The sequence below is a fragment of the Phyllobates terribilis genome, unplaced genomic scaffold (genome assembly GCF_046119375.1).
Source record: "Phyllobates terribilis strain yellow unplaced genomic scaffold, ASM4611937v1 Scaffold_61__1_contigs__length_8056638, whole genome shotgun sequence".
Taxonomy (NCBI): domain Eukaryota; kingdom Metazoa; phylum Chordata; class Amphibia; order Anura; family Dendrobatidae; genus Phyllobates; species Phyllobates terribilis.
This window is the reverse complement of record NW_027362821.1, coordinates 3,569,108-3,592,110: the sequence shown is the minus strand read 5'-3', so window position 1 is coordinate 3,592,110 and position 23,003 is coordinate 3,569,108. Positions and strand designations below refer to the sequence as shown.

At 42.9% G+C, this 23,003-nt stretch overlaps 1 protein-coding gene across 2 annotated transcripts in view; it reads left to right on the top strand.

Annotated features, from left to right (window-relative positions):
- LOC141192463 (uncharacterized) overlaps window positions 1–22,015 on the top strand; it is a 67,379-nt gene extending 45,364 nt beyond the window's left edge. For both annotated transcript variants that reach the window (XM_073661999.1, XM_073662000.1), the window contains 6 exons: window positions 7,581–7,726; window positions 7,856–8,035; window positions 8,118–8,241; window positions 8,325–8,422; window positions 8,621–8,711; window positions 19,786–22,015. In XM_073661999.1, the coding sequence (XP_073518100.1) occupies window positions 7,649–7,726; window positions 7,856–8,035; window positions 8,118–8,241; window positions 8,325–8,422; window positions 8,621–8,711; window positions 19,786–20,957 (1,743 nt within the window). In that variant the 5' untranslated portion in view covers window positions 7,581–7,648 and the 3' untranslated portion in view covers window positions 20,958–22,015. The remainder of the gene's footprint in view (window positions 1–7,580; window positions 7,727–7,855; window positions 8,036–8,117; window positions 8,242–8,324; window positions 8,423–8,620; window positions 8,712–19,785) is intronic.
- Window positions 22,016–23,003: the final 988 nt, after the last annotated feature.

Sequence of the window (23,003 nt, the reverse complement as noted above, 5' to 3'; positions counted from 1 at the left end):
GGTTGAGAAGAAACTGCTCTAATGTCACAGATTTTAATATACAGGCAATAGACATGACTCAATGAGCAAATTTCCTATGCCTGTTTTGTGTGAATACAGCCCCATTCTGGATTACATTTTTGGATTTTATACTCTACCCATTTCTACTCAGTTCCCTGTGAATCTTGTTCACATATTGTTTTACTTCATCAAGAGATCTGAGCTTCTATATCAGAATTAGCTCTTATTAGTTATATCATACACATATACTGTTTAGTAATTAACAAGTGTGGTGATCATTGTATATCTCCAATTATGTAATAAAGGTCAAATTTGGCCATTTAGGAATATTCTGTGGGCTCTGATCCCATATTTTATGTAGTGATAAAGTGGATCTACATGCCTATTGCCTGATGGGAGGATGTGTAATACTTGTTTTTAGTCTCCCATGACGCTGATCTCAGAGACAGGACTTTTCTATATGGGAGGAATGCAATCCAGATTCAGTATGCGCTCCGGCATGGAACACACGTCTGGACATGCATAATCGCAGACAATGACCCTAGATGCTCTCCGGCGTGGAATGCATAACTACGGTCATGCGCAGTGAAGGGTATGAGTAGCGTGGCAGCAATCAGTTTATCTGCCGTTAAACTTTATAGCACGTCACTTCCGGACGTGCACACTAGGGAATGGACATTATCGGACCTCTCGCGCATGAGAAGAAGCTCAAGCGCAGTACATTATTGTAGACAGGCTCCATTCTATATATCCTATGACCACTCACCTCTAGGAATGGGAATGGGTCTCCTAGTCTAGGAGGGGTTTTTGGATGAAGTGGGATATTTAAACATGGACACCTGGCTATTAGGCACACTATGCTGAACATCATGAATTAACATCCCTGAATCAAGTCTCCTGATGAACCTGTTGGGGAAACGCGTTGAGGTGGACTATTGAAACATTCTCTGAAAAGTACCATACCCTTTCCTTTACATATACCTTAAGACATACGTGGTCCTATTTAATGTATCAGTGTATTTTTTGATATATATATCAGGGTTATCTAGGGCTTCTGAGGGACAGCCACCGTTGAGTGGGGATGCCATTGTTGTCTCTTAGGGTGCCAAACTCCACACTTAGGCTGTAACAGCTTTGTTTAGGTACAGGATAGGGTAAGCCATTCAGCTTGTAGTTTTAAGTATATATATGTTGCTAGTCCAGTTTTTAGGGCATATATTTTAATTTGGGGGGCGGAGGGTTTCCCACAATACTACCCATTAGACCCACAATTTTGTACTACCCATCTCACCGACTACCCCACAGCAATTAATAAAAACTCAGCACCATTCTTGGTGCAGATACAAATGAACCCAGAACCTATGAGATATTTACCACACAATAGTTGGATAGGCAGGGGCATATCATCCATAGTGGCATCCCATGTGGCCACTATAATGCCTGTGAATTGAGAGGGCTCTGTGCGGGTCAGCAACGGGCACCTTCTCCTTCCCAATCATCAAAATTTCAGCTATATCCACATTCCTGTGACAGTAATACCATTGAATAGGATAATGAATCAGGAAGTCGAAAGCTCACTGATCCATCATTCAGCCTTCGCCTGTGAATCTGAGTCTCTGTGCACTGCAGACACAATGATGTCACTACATTACACCTGTAGTATGGAGCCTCAGTACTCACACTGCACAGACCGGAGCAGTGCACCCGGGAACGGGGTTGGTTGAGTAGTGTGTGTTTGTTTTTTTTTCTTAAGGAATTATGGTGGCATCATATTAAGTGAAGGGCTGTTGGGGCTCTCATACAGAGTGGGCGGCTGGTGGGGGCCATTAAACTGTGTTGGGTGCTTTGATGGACTTTAATGGCCTCCATATTGAGTGCATGTCCTCATTTTGTTTAGCAGGCTATTGTGGCCATAATACTCTATGAGGGGCTGTGGGGGCCATCATACTGTGTGGGGGCCATTATACTGTGTAGGAGCCTCATTCTGAGCTACATGGGCATACAGGAGAACAATTTCCTGGTGATGAGTCAGATAGGGAAAATTAAGTGAGAAATACAAATTTTTGGTCTACCTGGTGACTTGAATTGATATGGTGTTGTGCGCCCAAAGGTAGACATCAGATGGTACGTTCTGAAGGAAAACAAAGATATAGTAGCCGTGGGAATCCGGATTCCAAGGCGAGAGCATAGCAGAGACAAAGAGCATAGAGTGGAGTAGAGAAGGAGATCTTGTGAGGATCGAAGGTTGTGTGTAGGTAAGTACCGGGAGACTAGGTCAAAGATGTATGGAGGAGACAGGTTGTGGATGGCTTTGTATGTCATGGGTCGGGCTTTGTACTGGAGTCTCTGGGTAATGGGGAACCAGTAAAGGGATTGACAGAGGGGAGAGGCTGGCGAATAGCGAGGGAACAGGTGGATTAGTCAGGCAGCAGAGTTTAGTATAAATTGGAGAGGTGCGAGAGTGTTAGAACAGAGGCCACACAGAGCAGGAGGTTTCAGTAGTCGAGGCGGGAGATGATGAGGGCATGGACTATGGTTTTTGCAGATTATTAAGTAAGGAATGTACTGATCCGGGAAATATTTTTGAGTTGGAGTCGGCAGGAAGTGGAAAGGGCTTGGATATGTGGTTTGAAGGAGAGATCAGAGTCCAAGGTTACCCCGGGGCAGCAAGCTTGCGGGACTAGGGAGAATGAGCAGTCATTGTGGTGAGATGTGATCTTGAGAGTAGAGCGGAAAGTTGATCTTCCGTGATGGCGGAGAAGCTGGTTTTGGAGGAGGAGGGCTGAGTAGATATGAGCAGGGGCTGTGGGGGTTGTCGGCTAAAGCTTTCTCTGATGTTATCAATCTTCTGCTTGAAGAATGAGGCAAAGTCTTTAGCTCAGATGATTCGAGAGGGAGGATGTGCTTGGGGGATGGAGGAGAGAATTGAAAGTGTTGAATAGCTGTTTAGGGTTATGAGACAGGGAAGCTATGAGAGATGAGAAGTATGTTTGCTTTGCTGCAGTGAGTGTGGACTTGAATGTAGTGCAATGAAGTGCTCTTTGAAGTGGGATCTTTTCCATCTCCGCTCAGCAACTCTGGAAGCCCGCCTCCGTTCTTTAGTCAGGCTGGTGTGCCAGGGTTGCCTGTTAATTTTGTGAGCTTTGGTATGTCTGAGAGTTGGTATGTCTGAGAGGGGAAGCCGATTTGGGAGATGCAGATATAGTGGTGTTATATAAAGCGGCAGCATCTGCATTGTGTAAGGAACTTATGTTTGCAAGAGGGAGAAGAGACTCGGAAAGTGAATGTAGATCAAGGTGTTTAAGATTTCTGCGAGGGTGTGCAGGTTTGTGAAGTGGGGATTGAGCACCTTGAGAGGAGAGAGAAGAGAATGTAAGTAGGTTGTGGTCAGAAAGAAGGAGAGGTGAGTTAAAGAGGTTAGATAGGGAACAGAGGAGGGTGAAGATGAGGTCCAGAGTGTGGACATCTTTGTGCGTGTCTGTGGAGGACCATTGAGCGAGACCGAAAGAGAAAGTGAGAGATAGAAGCTTAGAGGCAGATGAGAGGGAAGTGTCAATGGGGATGTTGAAGTCACCCATGATGATAGTGGGGATGTCAGCAGAAGGGAAATAAGGACGATTCCTTATCTTAGACTAACAGGATTTAAGCAAACAATTGTCTAGAGAGCAAGCTACAGTGTTGCCAAACTGGGACATGAGTTCTCCTACGAAGAACTGAAGATGAAATGCCACAGCAATATTCATTCTCTTTAATAGCGAGCACACATGACTGCCGAGCCGCAGCAGTAGCCGTGCTGCGGCAACATTGTGAGAGCTATTAAGGAGAATGAATATTCACTGCTCCCCACATCCATGGGCGTGGGAAGCAGCGAATATTAATTTTCTTTAGCAGCGAGCACAGTGTAGTCTACAGTAGGTGGCTACTGCCTCCTGTGCCCCGCTATGCTGCCGATCCCCCCACCAGCCACAGTGTATGTGTGTGTGTGTGTATATATATATATATTGCATCTTATAAACTGCTCTCGCAAATCCACTGGGAGCTGAGGTTACCCGTATGGTCCTCACAGGGGATGTTTAGCTTACTTATAATGATTTGCTGGACTGTTGTAGCTTGTAACAAAAGTTAAGTACCGACACATGTAACCGGAAAGTTCTTGACTCTGCATAATACAAAAGAAGCATCCATGAAGTGTTGTGCCTGCTATCTGATGTATATCAAGTTCTTGTAAAGTAAAGTTCATTTTTGGACTTTGGTCTCCCCCATTCATCTCCATATCATCTGGTCTGGGTTATGTACAGTACAGACCAACAGTTTGGACACCTTCTGATTTAAAGATTTTTCTGTATTTTCATGACTATGAAAATTGTACATTCACACTGAAGGCATCAAAACTATGAATTAACACATGTGGAATTATATACTTAACAAAAAAGTGTGAAACAACTGAAAATATGTCTTATATTCTAGGTTCTTCAAAGTAGCCACCTTTTCCTTTGATGACTGCTTTGCACACTCTTGGCATTCTCTTGATGAGCTTCGAGAGGTAGTCACCGAAAATCGTTTTCACTTCACAGGTGTGCCCTGTCAGGTTTAATAAGTGGGATTTCTTGCCTTATAAATGGGGTTGGGACCATCAGTTGTATTGTGCAGAAGTCAGGTGGATACAGAGCTGATAGTCCTACTAAATAAACTGTTAGAATTTGTATTATGGCAAGAAAAAAGCAGCTAAGTAAAGAAAAATGAGTGGCCATCATTACTTTAAGAAATGAAGGTCAGTCAGTGCGAAAAATTGGGAAAACTTTGAAAGTGTCCCCAAGTGCATTTGCAAAAACCATCAAGCGCTACAAAGAAACTGGCTCACATGAGGATCGCCCCAGGAAAGGAAGACCAAGAGTCACCTCTGCTTCTGAGGATAAGTTTATCCGAGTCACCAGCCTCAGAAATCGTAGGTTAACAGCAGCTCAGATTAGAGACCAGGTTAATGCCACACAGAGTTCTAGCAGCAGACACATCTTTACAACAACTGTTAAGAGGAGACTTTGTGTAGCAGGCCTTCATGGTAAAATAGCTACTAGGAAACCACTGCTAAGGACAGGCAACAAGCAGAAGAGACTTGTTTGGGCTAAAGAACACAAGGAATGAACATTAGACCAGTGGAAATCTGTGCTTTGGTCTAATGAGTCCAAATTTGAGATCTTTGGTTCCAACCACCGTGTCTTTGTGTGACGCAGAAAAGGTGAACGGATGGACTCTACATGCCTGGTTCCCACCGTGAATCATGGAGGAGGAGGTGTGATGGTGTGGGGTGCTTTGCTGGTGACACTGTTGGGGATTTATTCAAAACTGAAGGCATACTGAACCAACATGGCTACCACAGCATCTTGCTGCGGCATGCTATTCCATCCAGTTTGCGTTTAGTTGGACCATCATTTATTTTTCAACAGGACAATGACCCCAAACACACCTCCAGGCTGTGTAAGGGCTATTTGACCAAGTAGGAGAGTGATGGGGTGCTACGCCAGATGACCTGGCCTCCACAGTCACCAGACCTGAACCCAATCGAGATGGTTTGGGGTGAGCTGGACTGCAGAGTGAAGGCAAAAGGGCCAACAAGTCTTAAGCATCTGTGGGAACTCCTTCAAGATTGTTGGAAGACCATTTCCAGTGACTACCTCTTGAAGCTCATCAAGAGAATGCCAAGAGTGTGCAAAGCAGTCATCAAAGCAAAAGGTGGCTACTTTGAAGAACCTAGAATATAAGACATATTTTCAGTTGTTTCACACTTTTTTGTTAAGTATATAATTCCACATGTGTTAGCTCATAGTTTTGCTGCCTTCAGTGTGAATGTACAATTTTCATAGTCATGAAAATACAGGAAAATCTTAAAATGAGAAGGTGTGTTCAAACTTTTGGTCTGTACTGTATATATGGTTATATTTATGTTTTATATTGGGATCTGTGATTTCAGTCTACTCCTCTGTGTATAGGATGTCTATAGGATAGTAGAGTATAGTAAAGTTGTTATGGACGTGACTTAACCAATATTGTGCAGTGAGTCTGTATAGTGACGGATGTTTCTTGTTGCTAAAACTGATCTATTTTTTTTCATGTTAAACTTTTTTTTAAATCTTTTTTTAAACAACTCTCATCAGTGCGATCATACAACATACAAGCCTCTGATTGCTCCGGTGATGACTGTACTACTGTAGTGCCGTGTATTATCACTGCCTGTCAGTGTAATACTAACGGCCCCATACACATGAGATAAGTGTTGGCTGAACAGTCATTTGGCAGACGGTTATCTCTCCTGACTCCCCCATACACACAAATATTCCAGATTTTCTGTGGTCTGTATGAGAGAGTCACCTCCAGACTCCTCTAGTGGAGGATTATCTACAGGAAGAACAAACGGATTAGCCTCTGGAATTCAGGATGCCAGATCCTTCTCTGCCCTGACATCATCTGACAGAAGGTCCCCAAATACATTATATAGTCGACCAAACGCCCCGAAATCAGTGCTTTCATCAACTTTAGTCTGATGTGTATGGGGGCCTTAAAAGTTTATTGGACGCTGCCTCTGGCCCGGCCTAATAGACTTTTGTACATTGCAGGCCCAGACACCATTATTAGTCATTTGTGTATCGTTGTAACTAGACAGCCCCATATTATCAAGACCTTGGGGGAGGAGGGGCATTCAGCAAAACTCTACCAAACTTTCTTAGATGCCATGTTTGTTTTTGTCAGCAGCAAGTGGTTAAACTGCCAGGGTTTTTGTTGCAGCCGCACCTATGATATCCCTGCGGTGTACATCTATGTTATGATGCCCAAAAGAGGTTTTTTGTTTTTCTTAAATGTTTAACGTAATAAAAAATAAGAAAATGTCTTTTTGCATGTTTTTTTCTTTTTACAAGAATTGTTGGTACCAATTTTCTTTTGAAACATTTTAATATCTGCTTTTTTTCTGGTGTTTTTCTTGTAATATAGGAAAGTCTAAGGCTAGAAACAAACCCCATAAAACACTGTGCATGTAGACTTTGGTATCTAATAATTTCTGTCTGAGGTGTTTGAGAAAATAAAAAAGGTTTTCTAAATGCCTCTAACTTCTATGTGTGAATGAGACATAAGATCTAACGTGATAGAAGATTACAGACCAGAAAGATGGTAAATATTCATATAGACGGCCGGTGGAGATGTAGTCCGTGAAGAACTCTGGCCAAATACGTTTCTAGAGCCGTAGTAGAAGATGAATATGTCGTCCTCATCATGAAGTAGTTATTTCTCATGTCACATATAATATCTCCTGCAGTTTTGCTAATACCGATTCCAGTGTTGGCAAATGAGATGAGAATTAGCAATAAGGAAGATGAGTCTATGAGAAAGGAATTCACTTGCAGACTCGAAGGAAGGAACTGCTTGTTGTCTGTGGTCTAAAATATATAGATTTTATTACTAGATGTAAAGAAGAAAACTAAATACTGTAAAATAATAAATCTCATATGTTTCCCTTTATTATCTCCAGTAATTGTATTATTACACAGGATTTTTATGATGTTCCATCGGCTCATTTTCTTCTTGTTCAGGTCAATATCAGATCCTCTCAGCGAAGATCTTTTATAGAAGAGAATTTTCCTGATTTTACCCATCAAAGATGGATATAGACAGAGACAAGATGGCGGAGAGGATATTCCACCTCACCCTAGAGATCCTCTTCCGGCTTACTGGAGAGGTGAGAGATTCTGATGACGTCACATTACATCATTCTTATCTATGGGAATAACAGATGGACAGAACTGGAGAGGTGAGGACTCTGGAAATGTCTGTAGTGAGATTTATTAATGTGTCTCTCCATAACCAGGATTACACAGTAGTGAAGAAGACCTCTAGTGGGCGCTGTCAGGACCCTGTGTCTGAGGGATGGGGAAGATCCCTGAGCCCAATCACATGGCCTCCACCTCACCCTCTGATACATGAGGACATCAATGACCAGAAGATCCTAGAACTCGCCTACAAGATGATTGAGCTGCTGACTGGAGAGGTGACACTGCTGGGAATGCTGGGACATTATACAGTAATGCTATGAAGGGATCGGGGGATGACGGTATCATTGTATGTGTCAGGTTCCTATTAGGTGTCAGGATGTCGCCATCTATTTCTCCATGGAGGAGTGGGCATATTTAGAAGGACACAAAGATCTGTACAAGGACCTAATGAGGGATGTTCCCCAGCCCCTCACATCACCAGGTAATAGACTGGATTAAATACATACAGCCTATAATTATCTGTATGTAAAGAATGAATTCAGTCCCTGTATGTGTTTCCTCCAGATCTATCCAGTAAGAGGACAACACCAGAGAGATGTCCCCGTCCTCTTCTTCCACAGGACTGTAAACAAGAAGATCCCAATGTTCCTCAGGATCATCAGGTAGATGGAGAGAAGGTGTCATGAGATCTCCCCTATGATGTGTAGACGGCTGTGAAGGTCTTGTGTTCTGTCTTGTTTTATCCACCAGTATTATATGTTTTATACTTGTGTATTGAGAACGGTGGAGATGGCAGGATTAGAGCTGATCATAGATGTGACTTCTCCATCTGTCTGTGACTTTTACAATATTTGTTTCAGGGTGAAGATCTGACCCATATTACTACTACAGAGACATATGTGAGGGGTGATGAGCAGTGTAAAGAGGAGATTCCTACATATGACTACCCAGGTGAGTAGTAACCACTAAATGCAGAGAAGTCAAAGATTCTTCTCAGTCACCGGCTGTGGATGCTTTATCGTTGGTGTAGTCCGGTGTGATCAGCATTTTGCCGCTGGAGCATAACATTCTCCTCCATATGAAAAATGTTCAAATGACTTTGTGAATTGGGAAAACCCTTTTCTATAGAACTTACAACCTGGAGGATCCACCTACCCCCTGGGATTAGTAGACGCTGACCGTTACCTGCCCAGATCTGTAAACTACAAAGCCAAATGGACAGCATAGCCAGAACAATAGACAGAACTTTTAGAAAATAGCAAAAAAGGCAATGGTACTCACCAGCCAAGGTTTCAAGAAAAAATGCACACCAGGACACGGCCGGCCCCCTTTTGTTAGAAGGAGGTAACACAGGTGCAGAATGCTAATGAACAATCGCCCTCACTCACTCTCACTGGAGGGGCGACTACCCAGCATTAAAACTGCACACAGATGAAACTTGCAGTAGGGTGCAATTCACACACTCGCGGCACTGTGCCTAGCCAGCATCCTATTACACGCCCCTACTATTCGACCAGGCGGGATGCCCGGCACCCTATCCGTGCATCGCAGAGTTGTGAAGCCCCCACTCACAAGGTCACCATTACTGGGCCTGGCCGTGCCCTGGCAGATAAAAAAAGTGCAAAAAATATCATATGAGGTATTAGTTGATATTTTGGCCAAAATACGTAAGCTCGCAACCCATCGTCAAGGGTCCTCACGGTTTTGCGAGTCCCTACTCTAATATTAAAAACAGACAGCATAGCCAGAACAATAGACAGAATTTTTAGAAAATAGCAAAAAAGGCAATGGTACTCACCAGCCAAGGTTTCAAGAAAAAATGCACACCAGGACACGGCCGGCCCCCTTTTGTTAGAAGGAGGTAACACAGGTGCAGAATGCTAATGAACAATCGCCCTCACTCACTCTCACTCTCTAAAAATTCTGTCTATTGTTCTGGCTATGCTGTCTGTTTTTAATATTAGAGTAGGGACTCGCAAAACCGTGAGGACCCTTGACGATGGGTTGCGAGCTTACGTATTTTGGCCAAAATATCAACTAATACCTCATATGATATTTTTTGCACTTTTTTTATCTGCCAGGGCACGGCCAGGCCCAGTAATGGTGACCTTGTGAGTGGGGGCTTCACAACTCTGCGATGCACGGATAGGGTGCCGGGCATCCCGCCTGGTCGAATAGTAGGGGCGTGTAATAGGATGCTGGCTAAAGGACCTGTGGCAAAAGCCACTGGAAAACCCGGGTTGGAGGGAGGAGGCCGCCCCACTGCCTCCTGTGACCTCCAAAAAATGAAGGCTCTGCCGGGTTTTACTTAATCTGCCTTAGCCAGGTAGTCTGACCAGGTGATTGCTCACCTTCATTCCTGCATTGCAGCCGCAGCTGTGTCTGTGACTGCAATGCAATCCAATGGATTTAATAGGTCTCTGTACACATTCTGGGGGATATATAACGTCCCTCGTATACAATCCCGGTCACTGCCTCACATATCCCCCCTCTGTTCAAACTTGTGGAGTTGAACATTTGCCACCATACAGGGTGCCCGGGACAGGGCATCTGCATTTGCTTGCAACTTCCCAGGGCGATGTTCTACAGAGAAACTGAAATTTTGCAGTGACAGGAACCACCTGGTGACTCGCGCTTCCTCATCCATACCAAGGGGGAGTGGTCCGTCACCAAGCGGAACTGACGCCCGAGTAAATAATAACTTAGTGATTACAAGACCCACTTAATAGCCAAACACTCCTTCTCTACCACGCTATAGTTTCTCTCTGCCGGGACAAGTTTTCTACTCAAGTAGGTGACCGGGTGCTCTTCACCATTCACTTTTTGTGACATTACCGCCCCTAGGCCTACCTCCGAGGCATCTGTCTGTACAATGAAGGTTTCCTTGAAGTTGAGGCTGATGAGGACCGGCTGTCCACAAAGATCCAACTTCATGGACTGAAAAGCTTCTTCTGCCTGAGGGTTCTACCGAACCACTACCGATTGTTTTCCTTTCAAGAGATCGGTCAGGGCCGTCGTTCGCCCAGCAAAATTAGGTTTAAACCGGCGGTAATACCCAAGGATGCCAAGGAACGCCCTCACCTGTTTTGTACTTGATGGTTTAGGCCAGTTTTTTATGGCCTCAACTTAATTGATTTGGGGCTTGATAGCTCCTTGGCCTATCACATACCCCAAATATCGGGCTTCCTCTAGCCCTATTGCACATTTTATTGGGTTTGCCATTAACCCCGCGGCTCTGAGAGAATCCAGCACCGCTTGTACCTGTGATAGGTGCGTATGCCAGTCGGTGCTAAAGATAATATCATCTAAATACACAGACGCGTACTCCTGGTGAGGCTTGAGCACTATGTCCATCAACCTCTGGAATGTAGCCGGGGCCCCATGTAACCCAAAGGGTAAGACCACATAGTGGTATAGACCCTCCAGAGTTACTAAGGCGGTCTTTTCCTTCACCTAATCTGTGAGAGGTACCTGCCAGTAACCCTTGGTGAGATCAAGCGTGGTAAAGTACTGGGCCGGCCCCAGGCTCTCAATCAGCTCGTCCACCCTGGGCATTGGATAGAGGTCAAACTTTGACACTTCATTCAATTTCCGGAAATCATTACAGAAGCGTAACGATCCGTCTGGTTTTGGAATCAGCACGGTGGGGCTAGCCCACTCACTCTGTGATTCCTCTATGATGCCTAACTGAAGCATTTGTTTTACCTCAGCCGTCATGGCTTGCCTCCGGGCTTCGGGTACCCGGTATTGTCTTATTCGCCCCCTTACCCCAATGTCGTGTTGGATAACCGTAGTCCTACCCGGTAGCTCTGAGAACACGTCGGTATTGTGCTGCACCAACGAGCCTCCCGTCGCTGCTGTTTAGTGAGGGCATCACTTATCCTGACCTCCCCCTCGGACGCTTCCCTGGCTGAAGGTAGAGAACCCTCTGGCGATATGCCCGGGGTGACGTCTGTAACTAAACACTCTCGATCTTTCCAAGGCTTTAGCAGGTTTACATGGTAAAGCTGCTCAGGTTTTCTCCTTCCGGGCTGATACACCCGGTAATTTACCTCCCCCACTTTTTCTCAAACCTCATATGGCCCTTGCCACTTGGCCATGAGCTTACTCTCGGCTGTGGGTACCAGTACTAACACCCGATCTCCCTTGTTAAAAGACCCGACTCTGGCTCTTTTATTATATGTTCGCCTCTGGGCTGCCTGGGCATCGAACAGATGTTCTTTCACGATGGGCATGACCTCCGCGATCCGGTCCTGCATACTAGCCACGTGTTCAATTATACTCCTATGTGGCGTCGGCTCTTGTTCGCATGTCTCTTTGGCTACGTCCAAAAGACCCCTAGGGTGTCTGCCGTACAATAACTCAAAGGGAGAGAACCCTGTCGAAGCCTGGGGTACCTCACGGACGGCGAACATCAAATAGGGTAGCAACATGTCCCAATCCCTTCCGTCCTTAGAAACCACCTTTTTTAACATGGACTTGAGGGTTTTATTGAACCGTTCTACTAGCCCGTCGGTTTGAGGGTGGTACACCGAGGTGCGCAATTGTTTAATTTTTAGCAATTTGTACAGTTCCCTTGTCACTTTGGACATAAAAGGGGTTCCCTGATCCGTCAGGATCTCCTTAGGTAGTCCTTAGGGACAGAACATGGCAAACAGCTCCCGTGCTATCAGTTTTGCTGAGGTGTGGCGTAATGGTATAGCCTCCGTGTACCAGGTGGCATAGTCGACGACCACCAGTATACACTGTGTGCAGAATTATTAGGCAAATGAGTATTTTGATCACATGATACTTTTTATACATGTTGTCCTAAGCCAAGCTGCATGGACTTGAGAGCCAACTACCAATTAAGTAAATCTGGTGATGTGCATCTCTGTAATGAGGAGGGGTGTTGACTAATGACATCAACTCCATATATAAGGTGTGCTTAATTATTAGGCAACTTCCTTTCCTTTGGCAAAATGGGTAAGAAGAGAGATTTGACGGGCTCTGAAAAGTCCAAAATTGTGAGATGTCTTGCAGAGGGATGCAGCAGTCTTGAAATTTCCAAACGTTTGAAGTGTGATCACCGAACAATCAAGCGTTTCATGGCAAATAGCCAACAGGGTCACAAGAAGCGTGTTGGCCAAAATAGGCGCAAAATAACTGCCCATGAATTGAGGAAAATCAAGCGTGAAGCTGCCAAGATGCCATTCGCCACCAGTTTTGCCATGTTTCAGAGCTGCAACGTTACTGGAGTATCAAAAAGCATAAGGTGTGCGATACTCAGGGACATGGCCAAGGTAAGGAAGGCTGAAAAACGACCACCTTTGAACAAGAAACATAAGATAAAACGTCAAGAATGGGCCAAGAAATATCTTAAGACTGATTTTTCAAAAGTTTTATGGACTGATGAAATGAGAGTGACTCTTGATGGGCCAGATGGATGGCCCAGAGACTGGATCTCTAAAGGGCAGAGAGCTCCACTCCGACTCAGACGCCAGCAAGGTGGAGGTGGGGTACTGGTATGGGCTAGTATCATCAAAGATGAACTTGTGGGACCTTTTCGGGTTGAGTATGGAGTGAAGCTCAACTAGCAGACCTACTGCCAGTTTCTGGAAAACAACTTCTTCAAGCAGTGTTACAGGAAGAAGTCGGTATCGTTCAAAAAAAACATGATTTTCATGCAGGACAATGCTCCATCACATGCATCCAACTACTCCACAGCGTGGCTGGCCAGTAAAGGTCTAAAAGAAGAAAAATAATGACATGGCCCCCTTGTTCATCTGATCTGAACCCCATAGAGAATCTGTGGTCCATCATAAAATGTGAGATCTACAGGGAGGGAAAACAGTACACCTCTCAGAACAGTGTCTGGGAGGCTGTGGTGGCTGCTGCACGCAATGTTGATCGAAAACAGATCAAGCAACTGACAGAATCTATGGATGGAAGGCTGTTGAGTGTCATCATAAAGAAAGGTGGCTATATTGATCACTAATTTTTTTGGTTTTTGTTTTTGCATGTCAGAAATGTTTTTTTCTAAATTTTGTGCACTGATATTGGTTTACCTGGTGAAAATAAACAAGTGAGATGGGATTATATTTGGTTTTTATTAAATTGCCTAATAATTCTGCACAGTAATAATTACCTGCACAAACAGATATCCTCCTAAGATAGCCAAATCTAAAAAATCCACTCCAACTTCCAAAAATATTAAGCTTGGATATTTATGAGTCTTTTGGGTTGATTGAGAACATAATTGTTGATCAATAATAAAAATAATCCTCTAAAATACAGCTTGCCTAGTAATTCCGCACACAGTGTATGTTGGTGGCCACAGGCGGATTTTACAATGGGTCCTACCAAGTCCATTGCAATACGTTCAAAAGGTACCTCTATCACTGGCAGGGGTACCAATGGGCTACGGAAACTTGCGGTGGGTGTGGTCAACTGACATTCGGGGCAGGATTCGCAGTACCTTTTGACCTCCGCGTAAACCCCAGGCCAAAAGAATCGCTGCAAGATACGTTCTTGCGTCTTTTTTACCCCTAAGTGTCCACCCAGCAAGTGTGTGTGTGCCAAATCTAGAACCACCCGACGGTACGACTGAGGTACCACCAACTGTTCCACGACCTCGTCCCTGATCTTATCTATCCTATAGAGCAACTCACTGTTGACTACCATGCGGGGAAATTCAGTATCTGCATCGGGCTGTTGGGCTACACCGTTTACCTCTACTGAGCTGAGCCGTCCCAAACGTGTCCCGGGAAACTTCTAGCTCGGGAATCGATGGGGTCTCCTCGACCTCTCCTGCCATCACCTCTAAGGGAAACCTATCAGGGTCACACTCTGTCCCTAGGTTGGACACCCCTACGGCAGGTTCGTCTGGTACAGCGCCTGTAATACATTCTACTGGGGGAGAGTGGATTTTGTTTTTCCACAGAGTCCAGAACAGTGGCAAGTCTCTTCCCAACACAGTCCCATAGGGAAGAGTTTTTACCACCCCCACCACATGTTTTATATCTCCACATGGCGTGGAAAAAACTACCTCCGCAGTTGGGTACTCTCGGAGGTCCCCATGGATACACACAACTCCGACTGGCCGTCGACTGGGGTTGTCTCCTGCCACCAGCGACCCATGTACCAGAGTTACGAGGCTCCCTGAGTCCAGGAGGGCCTCCGTGGGGTACCCATTAACCAGTACCTGGCATAGTTGGAGTTCACTGTCCCGGGGGTCGGACCTCGCCGTGCAGACGGTCTGGGCATACATTGAGACCCGGCGGCTATATCCGCAGTCCATGGGTTCCGTAGTCAGGGGACAATTAGCAACCACATGTCCCGGCCCCTGACATGTTGCGCCCACACTTTTTAGCCTTTTGCACTCCGGGCCGGGCTAGACTTCTTCTGACTAATGGGTAAGGTCATGCACTTATGAGCATCTCAGCATTATTTGGGGCGCATTTTTCATAACTAGATAAAAGATAAATTACTAATATCTATTACACAAATTTTTACTTGTGTCATTTTGCTCCCTACCTTAGTTTTGCTGGTTATCTGATGACCAAACTTCTGGTCATTTAAGCTTGTACCCGGAATGTCTATTGTATCACCATTCTGTCCATCATGTTTATTTCTATTTGGTTTTTAAATCAACTTTTTAAATAAAAACGTGTATTTTTTAAAAAAAAATAAAAAAAAGAGATGCTCCTTTATTTCTCCTGTTTGATATACAATTATCTGTTGGGAGTACATAACTACAGTTATATGAAAAAGTTTGGGCACCCCTATTAATCTTAAGCTTAATGTTTTCTTAAAATTGGTGTTTTTGCAACAGCTATTTCAGTTTGATATATGTAATAACTGTTGGACACAGTAATGTTTCTGCCTTGAAATGAGGTTTATTGTACTAACAGAAAATGTGCAATCTGCATTCAAACAAAATTTGACAGGTGCATAAGTATGGGCACCCTTATCATTTTCTTGTTTTAAATACTCCTACCTACTTTTTACTGACTTACTAAAGCACTATTTTTGATTTTGTAACCTCATTGAGCTTTGAACTTCGTAGCCAGGTGTATGCAATCATGAGAAAAGCTACTTAAAGTGGCCACTTGCAAGTTGTTCTCCTGTTTGAATCTCCTCTGAAGAGTGGCATAATGGGCTCCTCAAAGCAACTGTCAAATGATCTGAAAACAAAGATTATTCAACATAGTTGTTCAGGGGAAGGATACAAAAAGCTGTCTCAGAGATTTAACCTGTCAGTTTCCACTGTGAGGAACATAGTAAGGAAATGGAAGAACACAGGGACAGTTCTTGTTAAGGCCAGAAGTGGCAGGCCAAGAAAAACATCAGAAAGGCAGAGAAGAAGAATGGTGAGATCAGTCAAGGACAATCCTCAGACCACCTCCAGAGAGCTGCAGCATCAACTTGCTGCAGATGGTGTCACTGTCCATCGGTCAACTATACAATGCACTTTGCACAAGGAGAAGCTGTATGGGAGAGTGATGCGAAAGAAGCCGTTTCTGCAAGCACGCCACAAACGGAGTCGGCTGAGGTATGCAAAAGCACATTTGGAGAAGCCAATTTCTTTTTGGAAGAAGGTCCTGTGGACTGATGAAACCAAGATTGAGTTGTTTGGTCATACAAAAAGGCGTTATGCAAGGCGTCAAAAAAATACAGCATTCCAAGAAAAACACTTGCTACCCACAGTAAAATTTGGTGGAGGTTCCATCATGCTTTGGGGCTGTGTGGCCAATGCCGGCACCGGGAATCTTGTTAAAGTTGAGGGACGCATGGATTCCACTCAGTATCAGCAGATTCTTGACAATAATGTTCAAGAATCAGTGATAAAGTTGAAGTTACGCAGGGGATGGATCTTTCAGCAAGACAATGATCCAAAACACGGCTCCAAATCTACTCAGGCATTCATGCAGAGGAACAATTACAATGTTCTGGAATGGCCATCCCAGTCCCCAGACCTGAATATCATTGAACATCTGTGGGATCATTTGAAGAGGGCTGTCCATGCTCGGCGACCATCAAACTTAACATAACTGGAATTGTTTTGTAAAGAGGAATGGTCAAAAATACCTTCATCCAGGATCCAGGAACTCATTAAAAGCTACAGGAAGCGACTAGAGGCTGTTATTTTTGCAAAAGGCGGATCTACTAAATATTAATGTCACTTTTCTGGTGAGATGCCCATACGTATGCACCTGTCAAATTTTGTTTGAATGCAGATTGCACATTTTCTGTTAGTACAATAAACCTCATTTCAAGGCAGAAACATTACTGTGTCCAACAGTTATTACATATATCAAACTGAAATAGCTGTTGAAAAAACACCAATTTTAAGAAAACATTAAGCTTAAGATTAATAGGGGTGCCCAAACTTTTTCATATAACTGTATATACCTTATGCACTAATGATCTACAAGGATCCTACTTAGACTAATTAATTATGCCCATAAGATTTTCTCTAATTATATTTATTCACGTCTGCAGGAGATGTATTGGCATGGCTCGAGCCCTGGTTTCATGGATTCACTCCACGTCATAAATTCCATTATGTTTTTGATCCTAAGGAATTCAGATTACTGCACAATCTCTCCTGAAATGGGGGCACTAATACTTTCTCTAAATTCTAGGTTAGTGTTGGAGGTCTCCCCCCAAACATACGTTGTTGTTGGGGACCTAACAGAGAATAAAAAATGTCTTTTTTTTTTACAGGTTGTGGTGGGTTCGGCCGGCCTCACTTATGTGAGACTCTAACACCCTGATAGTCTTTGAAAAAAGATCTCCATTGCTTTTTCAAAATGTCCGAGATCTAAATTTAAGATACCTCAGCTCTGCACTATTATAAAAAGTTCTCTTTGAACGTCTAATATTTCTTCTTGAAACTCATCTGATAGAAAATATTGTCCCTTATGATAGTTTAGATTGCCAAGAGCCACCGAGCCCCATACTCCAATTACCCCAGAGAGGTTTCTCCATTACTTACTCGTTTTTTACTGAAGAAGATAGCGGAGTTTGATCATTTCAGTAGATGTGTTATTGTCTATAGTCATAGTTTTTAACCCCTTCCCGCAGTCAGTTTTGTGTTGTTAATCAGGTCCCATTTTTCTAATCTAACGTGTCACTTTACATGGTGATAACTTTGAGAATCTTCACAAATGATAATAGGAAACAAATGGACCTTAAAAATTATTTTCCAACTTCTCTTGAATCCGACAATACCCTATATACGGTTGTACACTACTGTCTGGGCACATGGCAGGCTAAGAAGAGAAGGAGCGCCATTTAGCTATCTGAATGCAGATCTTGCTGAAATAGTTGGCAGACACAATGTATTGGGGTCACTGTTCATGGTCACCTGGCAGCTCTAAAGATGGCTACCACGAACAGGCTTGGCGCTATCTACTCCATTTTCTAGATCCCAGGGATTGTCTTGCTCATCACTTATTTAACCCCTCTACATGGATCTGGACTTACACAGAGACCCCTATCTTGGGCCACGGTGTTACCTGCTGTTCTGCGGTGTGAGATGGCAGGAAGAATAGTCAGGTAGCCGGGTCAGAACCAGGAGGGCAGAGAAAATACAAAATCAGAAGACACCAGAGTAGTCAGTAAATGGGCTGGGGTCACAACAGGAAACAAATACTCAAGCCGGGAGCTGAGCACAGAGGGCTGAACCAGAGGAGAACAAGACAAGGCTGTATTTGGCAGCTTCTGGCAATATGCTCCAAGTTTTAGTAGGGTGCGGTGCTTTCCAATTGGCTGAAGTAGGGAGCAGATTACTCCAGCTGGACAGCACATACACCCATACTGCCAGACAGGATGGTACAACAGGTCACAGGCACCCGAATCCTAATGGCTGGACAGAGCCTGTGCCGCGCAGAGCTTCTGGTTCCGACGTCTCCTCCATCACCAGCGCCGCCTACAGAATGAGTAAGGCGGCTCCTGGTGACAGAAGCCGACGTAACAGGAGCAGATCCCAGAGGAGATGGGACCCACCATTTGCAGAAGCCCTAATATCACAAAATGTCAGAAAACCCGGGCAGTAGAAATCCCCATAAAGTGACTCCATTTTGGAAATTATAACCCTCAGTGAATTAATCTATAGGAATTTTGATTATTTTGACTTCACAGGCACTTTCTGAAAATTATCACACAATGGATGTTGGAGAGTAAAAATTGCACATTGGCCATTTTTTTTTTTACCAAACACAGTGCCCAGATTGTGCTCCAGGAGACCCACACCGTAAATTAAGTGAGTTCTTCTCACTATAGTAATGCCAAATACATGGATGCTAAATGTGGTTTGGGTGCAGAAGCAAGGGGGGGATTTGACTTCGTAAGAGCGGATTTTGCTGGATTGGTTTATGGAAGCCATGTTGTTTTTCAAGAGCCTTTGAGCCACTAATAATGTGGAAACCTCTGTTTTTCCACTGTCAGATGATGGACCTGAGTGAGGACTTGTTTTTTGTGAGAGGAGTAGAAGTTTTCATTGGTATCATTTTCGCCTACATAACATTGTTTGGTGGCTTTTTATTCCATATTTGGGAGGCAGAATTAACAAACAGTTGGACACCACGCTCTACTGGTTCATCCTATGAGGTTTTCTATTAGACTGTGAACTGTCATTCTGTCAATAACTTGCCATTTCTACAGACATTTTAAGTACAATTAACACAAGAATCCCATAGAAAAATAAATAAAGATTGCATACCACTTCTAAATCAATCTAAACAAACACATCCCTGGGCTACATGCTAATCCAGGGAAATGAAGAAATATATGCTCAAGTTTAAAAATCAATTTTATTAGACACAAATCTAAAAAATAGAGGAATATTTAAAATCCTCTATTGTTTAGATTTGTGTCTAATAAAATTGATTTTTAAACTTGAGCTTATATCTCTTCATTTCCCTGGATTAGCATGTAGCCCAGGGATGTGTTTGTTTTGACATTTTAAGTAGAAATGTTAAAAAATATAAATTTCAAGGATATTTTATTCAAAATTAATAATTGTTTTTTTTCTTGGCAGATGACTGTACCAGGAGATCAGAGGGACAGGAGATCTTTAAATCTGACGATCTTGAGATCCCACAGGATACAATTGAAGTGAATACCATTACTCCAGATATACCATCATTCCTTCAACGCAAAGATCTATCATCTAATTCTATGAAACAGCTGCTGTCTTCTGATTCATTACCGACTACTAAGGAAAATCAAAATAAAATAAGCATTACAAAACAAACTGCTCCTAAAGCAAAGAAGTCATTTTCACATTCAGAAAATGGAAACAGTTTTACCATCAAAAAGCATATTCTTAAACATCAAAAAATACACACAATGGAGAATAGATTTTTTTATTCCAAATGTGGAAAATGTTTTAACCAGAAATCAGTTTTTGTTAATCACCAGAGAATCCACACAGTGGAGAATTCATTTTCATGTTCAGAATGTGGGAAATGTTGTAACCAGAAATCAGATCTTGTTCGTCACCAGAGAACTCACACAGGGGAGAAGCCTTTTTCCTGTTCAGAATGTGGGAAATGTTTTAACCAGAAAGTACATCTTAATAAACACCAGAGAACTCACACAGGAGAGAAGCCCTATTCATGTTCAGAATGTGGGAAATGTTTTAACCAGAAATCGGATCTTGTTAGTCACCAAAGAACTCACACAGGGGAGAAGCCTTTTTCATGTTCAGAATGTGGGAAATGTTTTAATCGTAAAATGATTCTTGATTGCCACAAGAGAACCCACACAGGGGAGAAGCCTTTTTCGTGTTCAGAATGTGGGAAATGTTTTAACCAAAAATCAGTTTTGATTAGGCATCAGAGAACTCACACAGGGGAGAAGCCTTTTTCATGTCTAGAATGTGGGAAATGTTTTAACCTTAAATCAGCTTTGGTTAAACACCAGAGAAGTCACACAGGGGAGAAGCCTTTTTTATGTTCAGAATGTGGGAAATGTTTTAACGATAAATCAGCTTTGGTTAAGCACCAGAGAACTCACACAGGGGAGAAGCCTTTTTCCTGTTCAGAATGTGGGAAATGTTTTAACCAGAAATCAGATCTTGTTAATCACCAAAGAACTCACACAGGGGAGAAGCCTTTTTCATGTTTAGAATGTGGGAAATGTTTTAATCGTAAAATGATTCTTGATAGTCACAAGAGAACCCACACAGGGGAGAAGCCCTTTTCGTGATCTTTTTTTTTTAATCCACTTTTGAGATTTTTTTCACTAGTTTTTTTATGGACAAAACAAGAAACCAGTTCATGCAATAATAAAATAACATACCATAGGGATGACATATGCATCTCTCCTATATATCCTTTCAGCTTGCCCATTACCGTCTGATAACTTGCAGTTACTATATCTTACAATTAACATTCCACATTCTTGAAATCTCTTATATAACCATAATCTTGTAATAAACATTATAATCCTATACACATATAGGTGTGCTATATTACACATACCACATGTGTATTGGAATTCCAGTACACATTACAATGAAACATTAGACCTCGCCAATACCCCCCTCCCCCATAAGTCATTGTCTCTCCAACAATATCCCCCTTGATGGCATTCCAGGTGTATCCAACCATAAGCCCCATATTTTCTCTAATGTATTCATTGAGTTTTGTTTTTTATATACCCCTTTTTCTAATCTGATAATATTATTTATCCTATTTTTGAGTTCACTCATTTCTGGAGGTGAGGGGTTAATCCATTTGGATGCAATATGTTTCCTAGCTTGAAATAAAATATGTGAAATCCCTATTGAAATTGGGTCAAATTCCATATCATCCTCTAATATACCTAATAGGCATTCTTTGGGGTCTGGTTGAATATCTATTTTATATACCCTCTTTATAATAGACAGAACTCCTTTCCAGCATTTACCTAACTCCCGGCATTCCCATAGCGGATGTAATAGGCCCGCAGCATCCATGTTACATCCACCGAACCCAAAAGCCCTACAGATACTGGCTGGTGATGAGCTCATGCAGCCTTTATCTATCCCTCATCCCCTCAAGATGGCTGGACCATCCTTGTAAATATGCCATTGTACTTTGTGTCACCCCCACCTCATTGTAGATTGTAAGCTCTTACGAGCAGGGTTGTCATTTTTGCTGTAATTATTGCATTATCTTTAGCTATGTTACTTATGACTGTTGTATATGAAACTGTCAATTGTAAAGCGCTGCGGAATATGTTGGCGCTATATAAATAAAGACTATTATTATTATTATCTTGGACATTCAGCAGCAGTCCGGTATCCTATGTTACATAGGAATCTAGGTGTCTTATATTTCCTATGTATTAATATGATCTGGGGAAATCTCTGCGCCTCATGTAAAGATAATTGGGGTACCAGTTCTAATACCGCTCTCCATTGATCCTCAGAAATTGGACCTATATCTCCATACATTTTTGTCTAGCTGGAGAAGGAAATATCTTTAAATAATTATCAAGAAGGATTCAGTAAATATCAGAAATACGACCCTTAGTATTTCCCTTCTCTAATACCAACTTAACAAAAGTATTATTTTCTACCCAAAAGGGCGTCCATCTTGATTGTGCATTAAATTAATGCTGAAACTGTAGATATTTATAGAATTGTTTATTTGTCACTCAAATTCCCCCTTTAATTGATCAAAGCACTTAAGTATCCCTGCAGACAATATGTTTTATATTGTACACTGCTCAAAAAATAAAGGGAACACTCAAATAACACATCCTAGATCTGAATGAATGAAATATTCTCATTGAATACTTTGTTCTGTACAAAGTTGAATGTGCTGACAACAAAATCACATAAAAATCATCAATGGAAATCAAATTTATTAACCAATGGAGGCCTGGATTTGGAGTCACCACCAAAATTAAAGTGGAAAAACACACTACAGGCTGATCCAACTTTGATGTAATGTCCTTAAAACAAGTCAAAATGAGGCTCAGTATTGCGTGTGGCCTCCACGTGCCTGTATGACCTCCCTACAACGCCTGGGCATGCTCCTGATGAGGTTGTGGATGGTCTCCTGTGGGATCTCCTCCCAGACCTGGACTAAAGCATCCACCAACTCCTGGACAGTCTGTGGTGCAACGTGATGTTGGTTGATGGAGCGAGACATGATGTACCAGATGTGCTCAATCGGATTCAGGTCTGGGGAACGGGCGGGCCAGTCCATAGCTTCAATGCCTTCATCTTGCAGGAACTGCTGACACACTCCAGCCACATGAGGT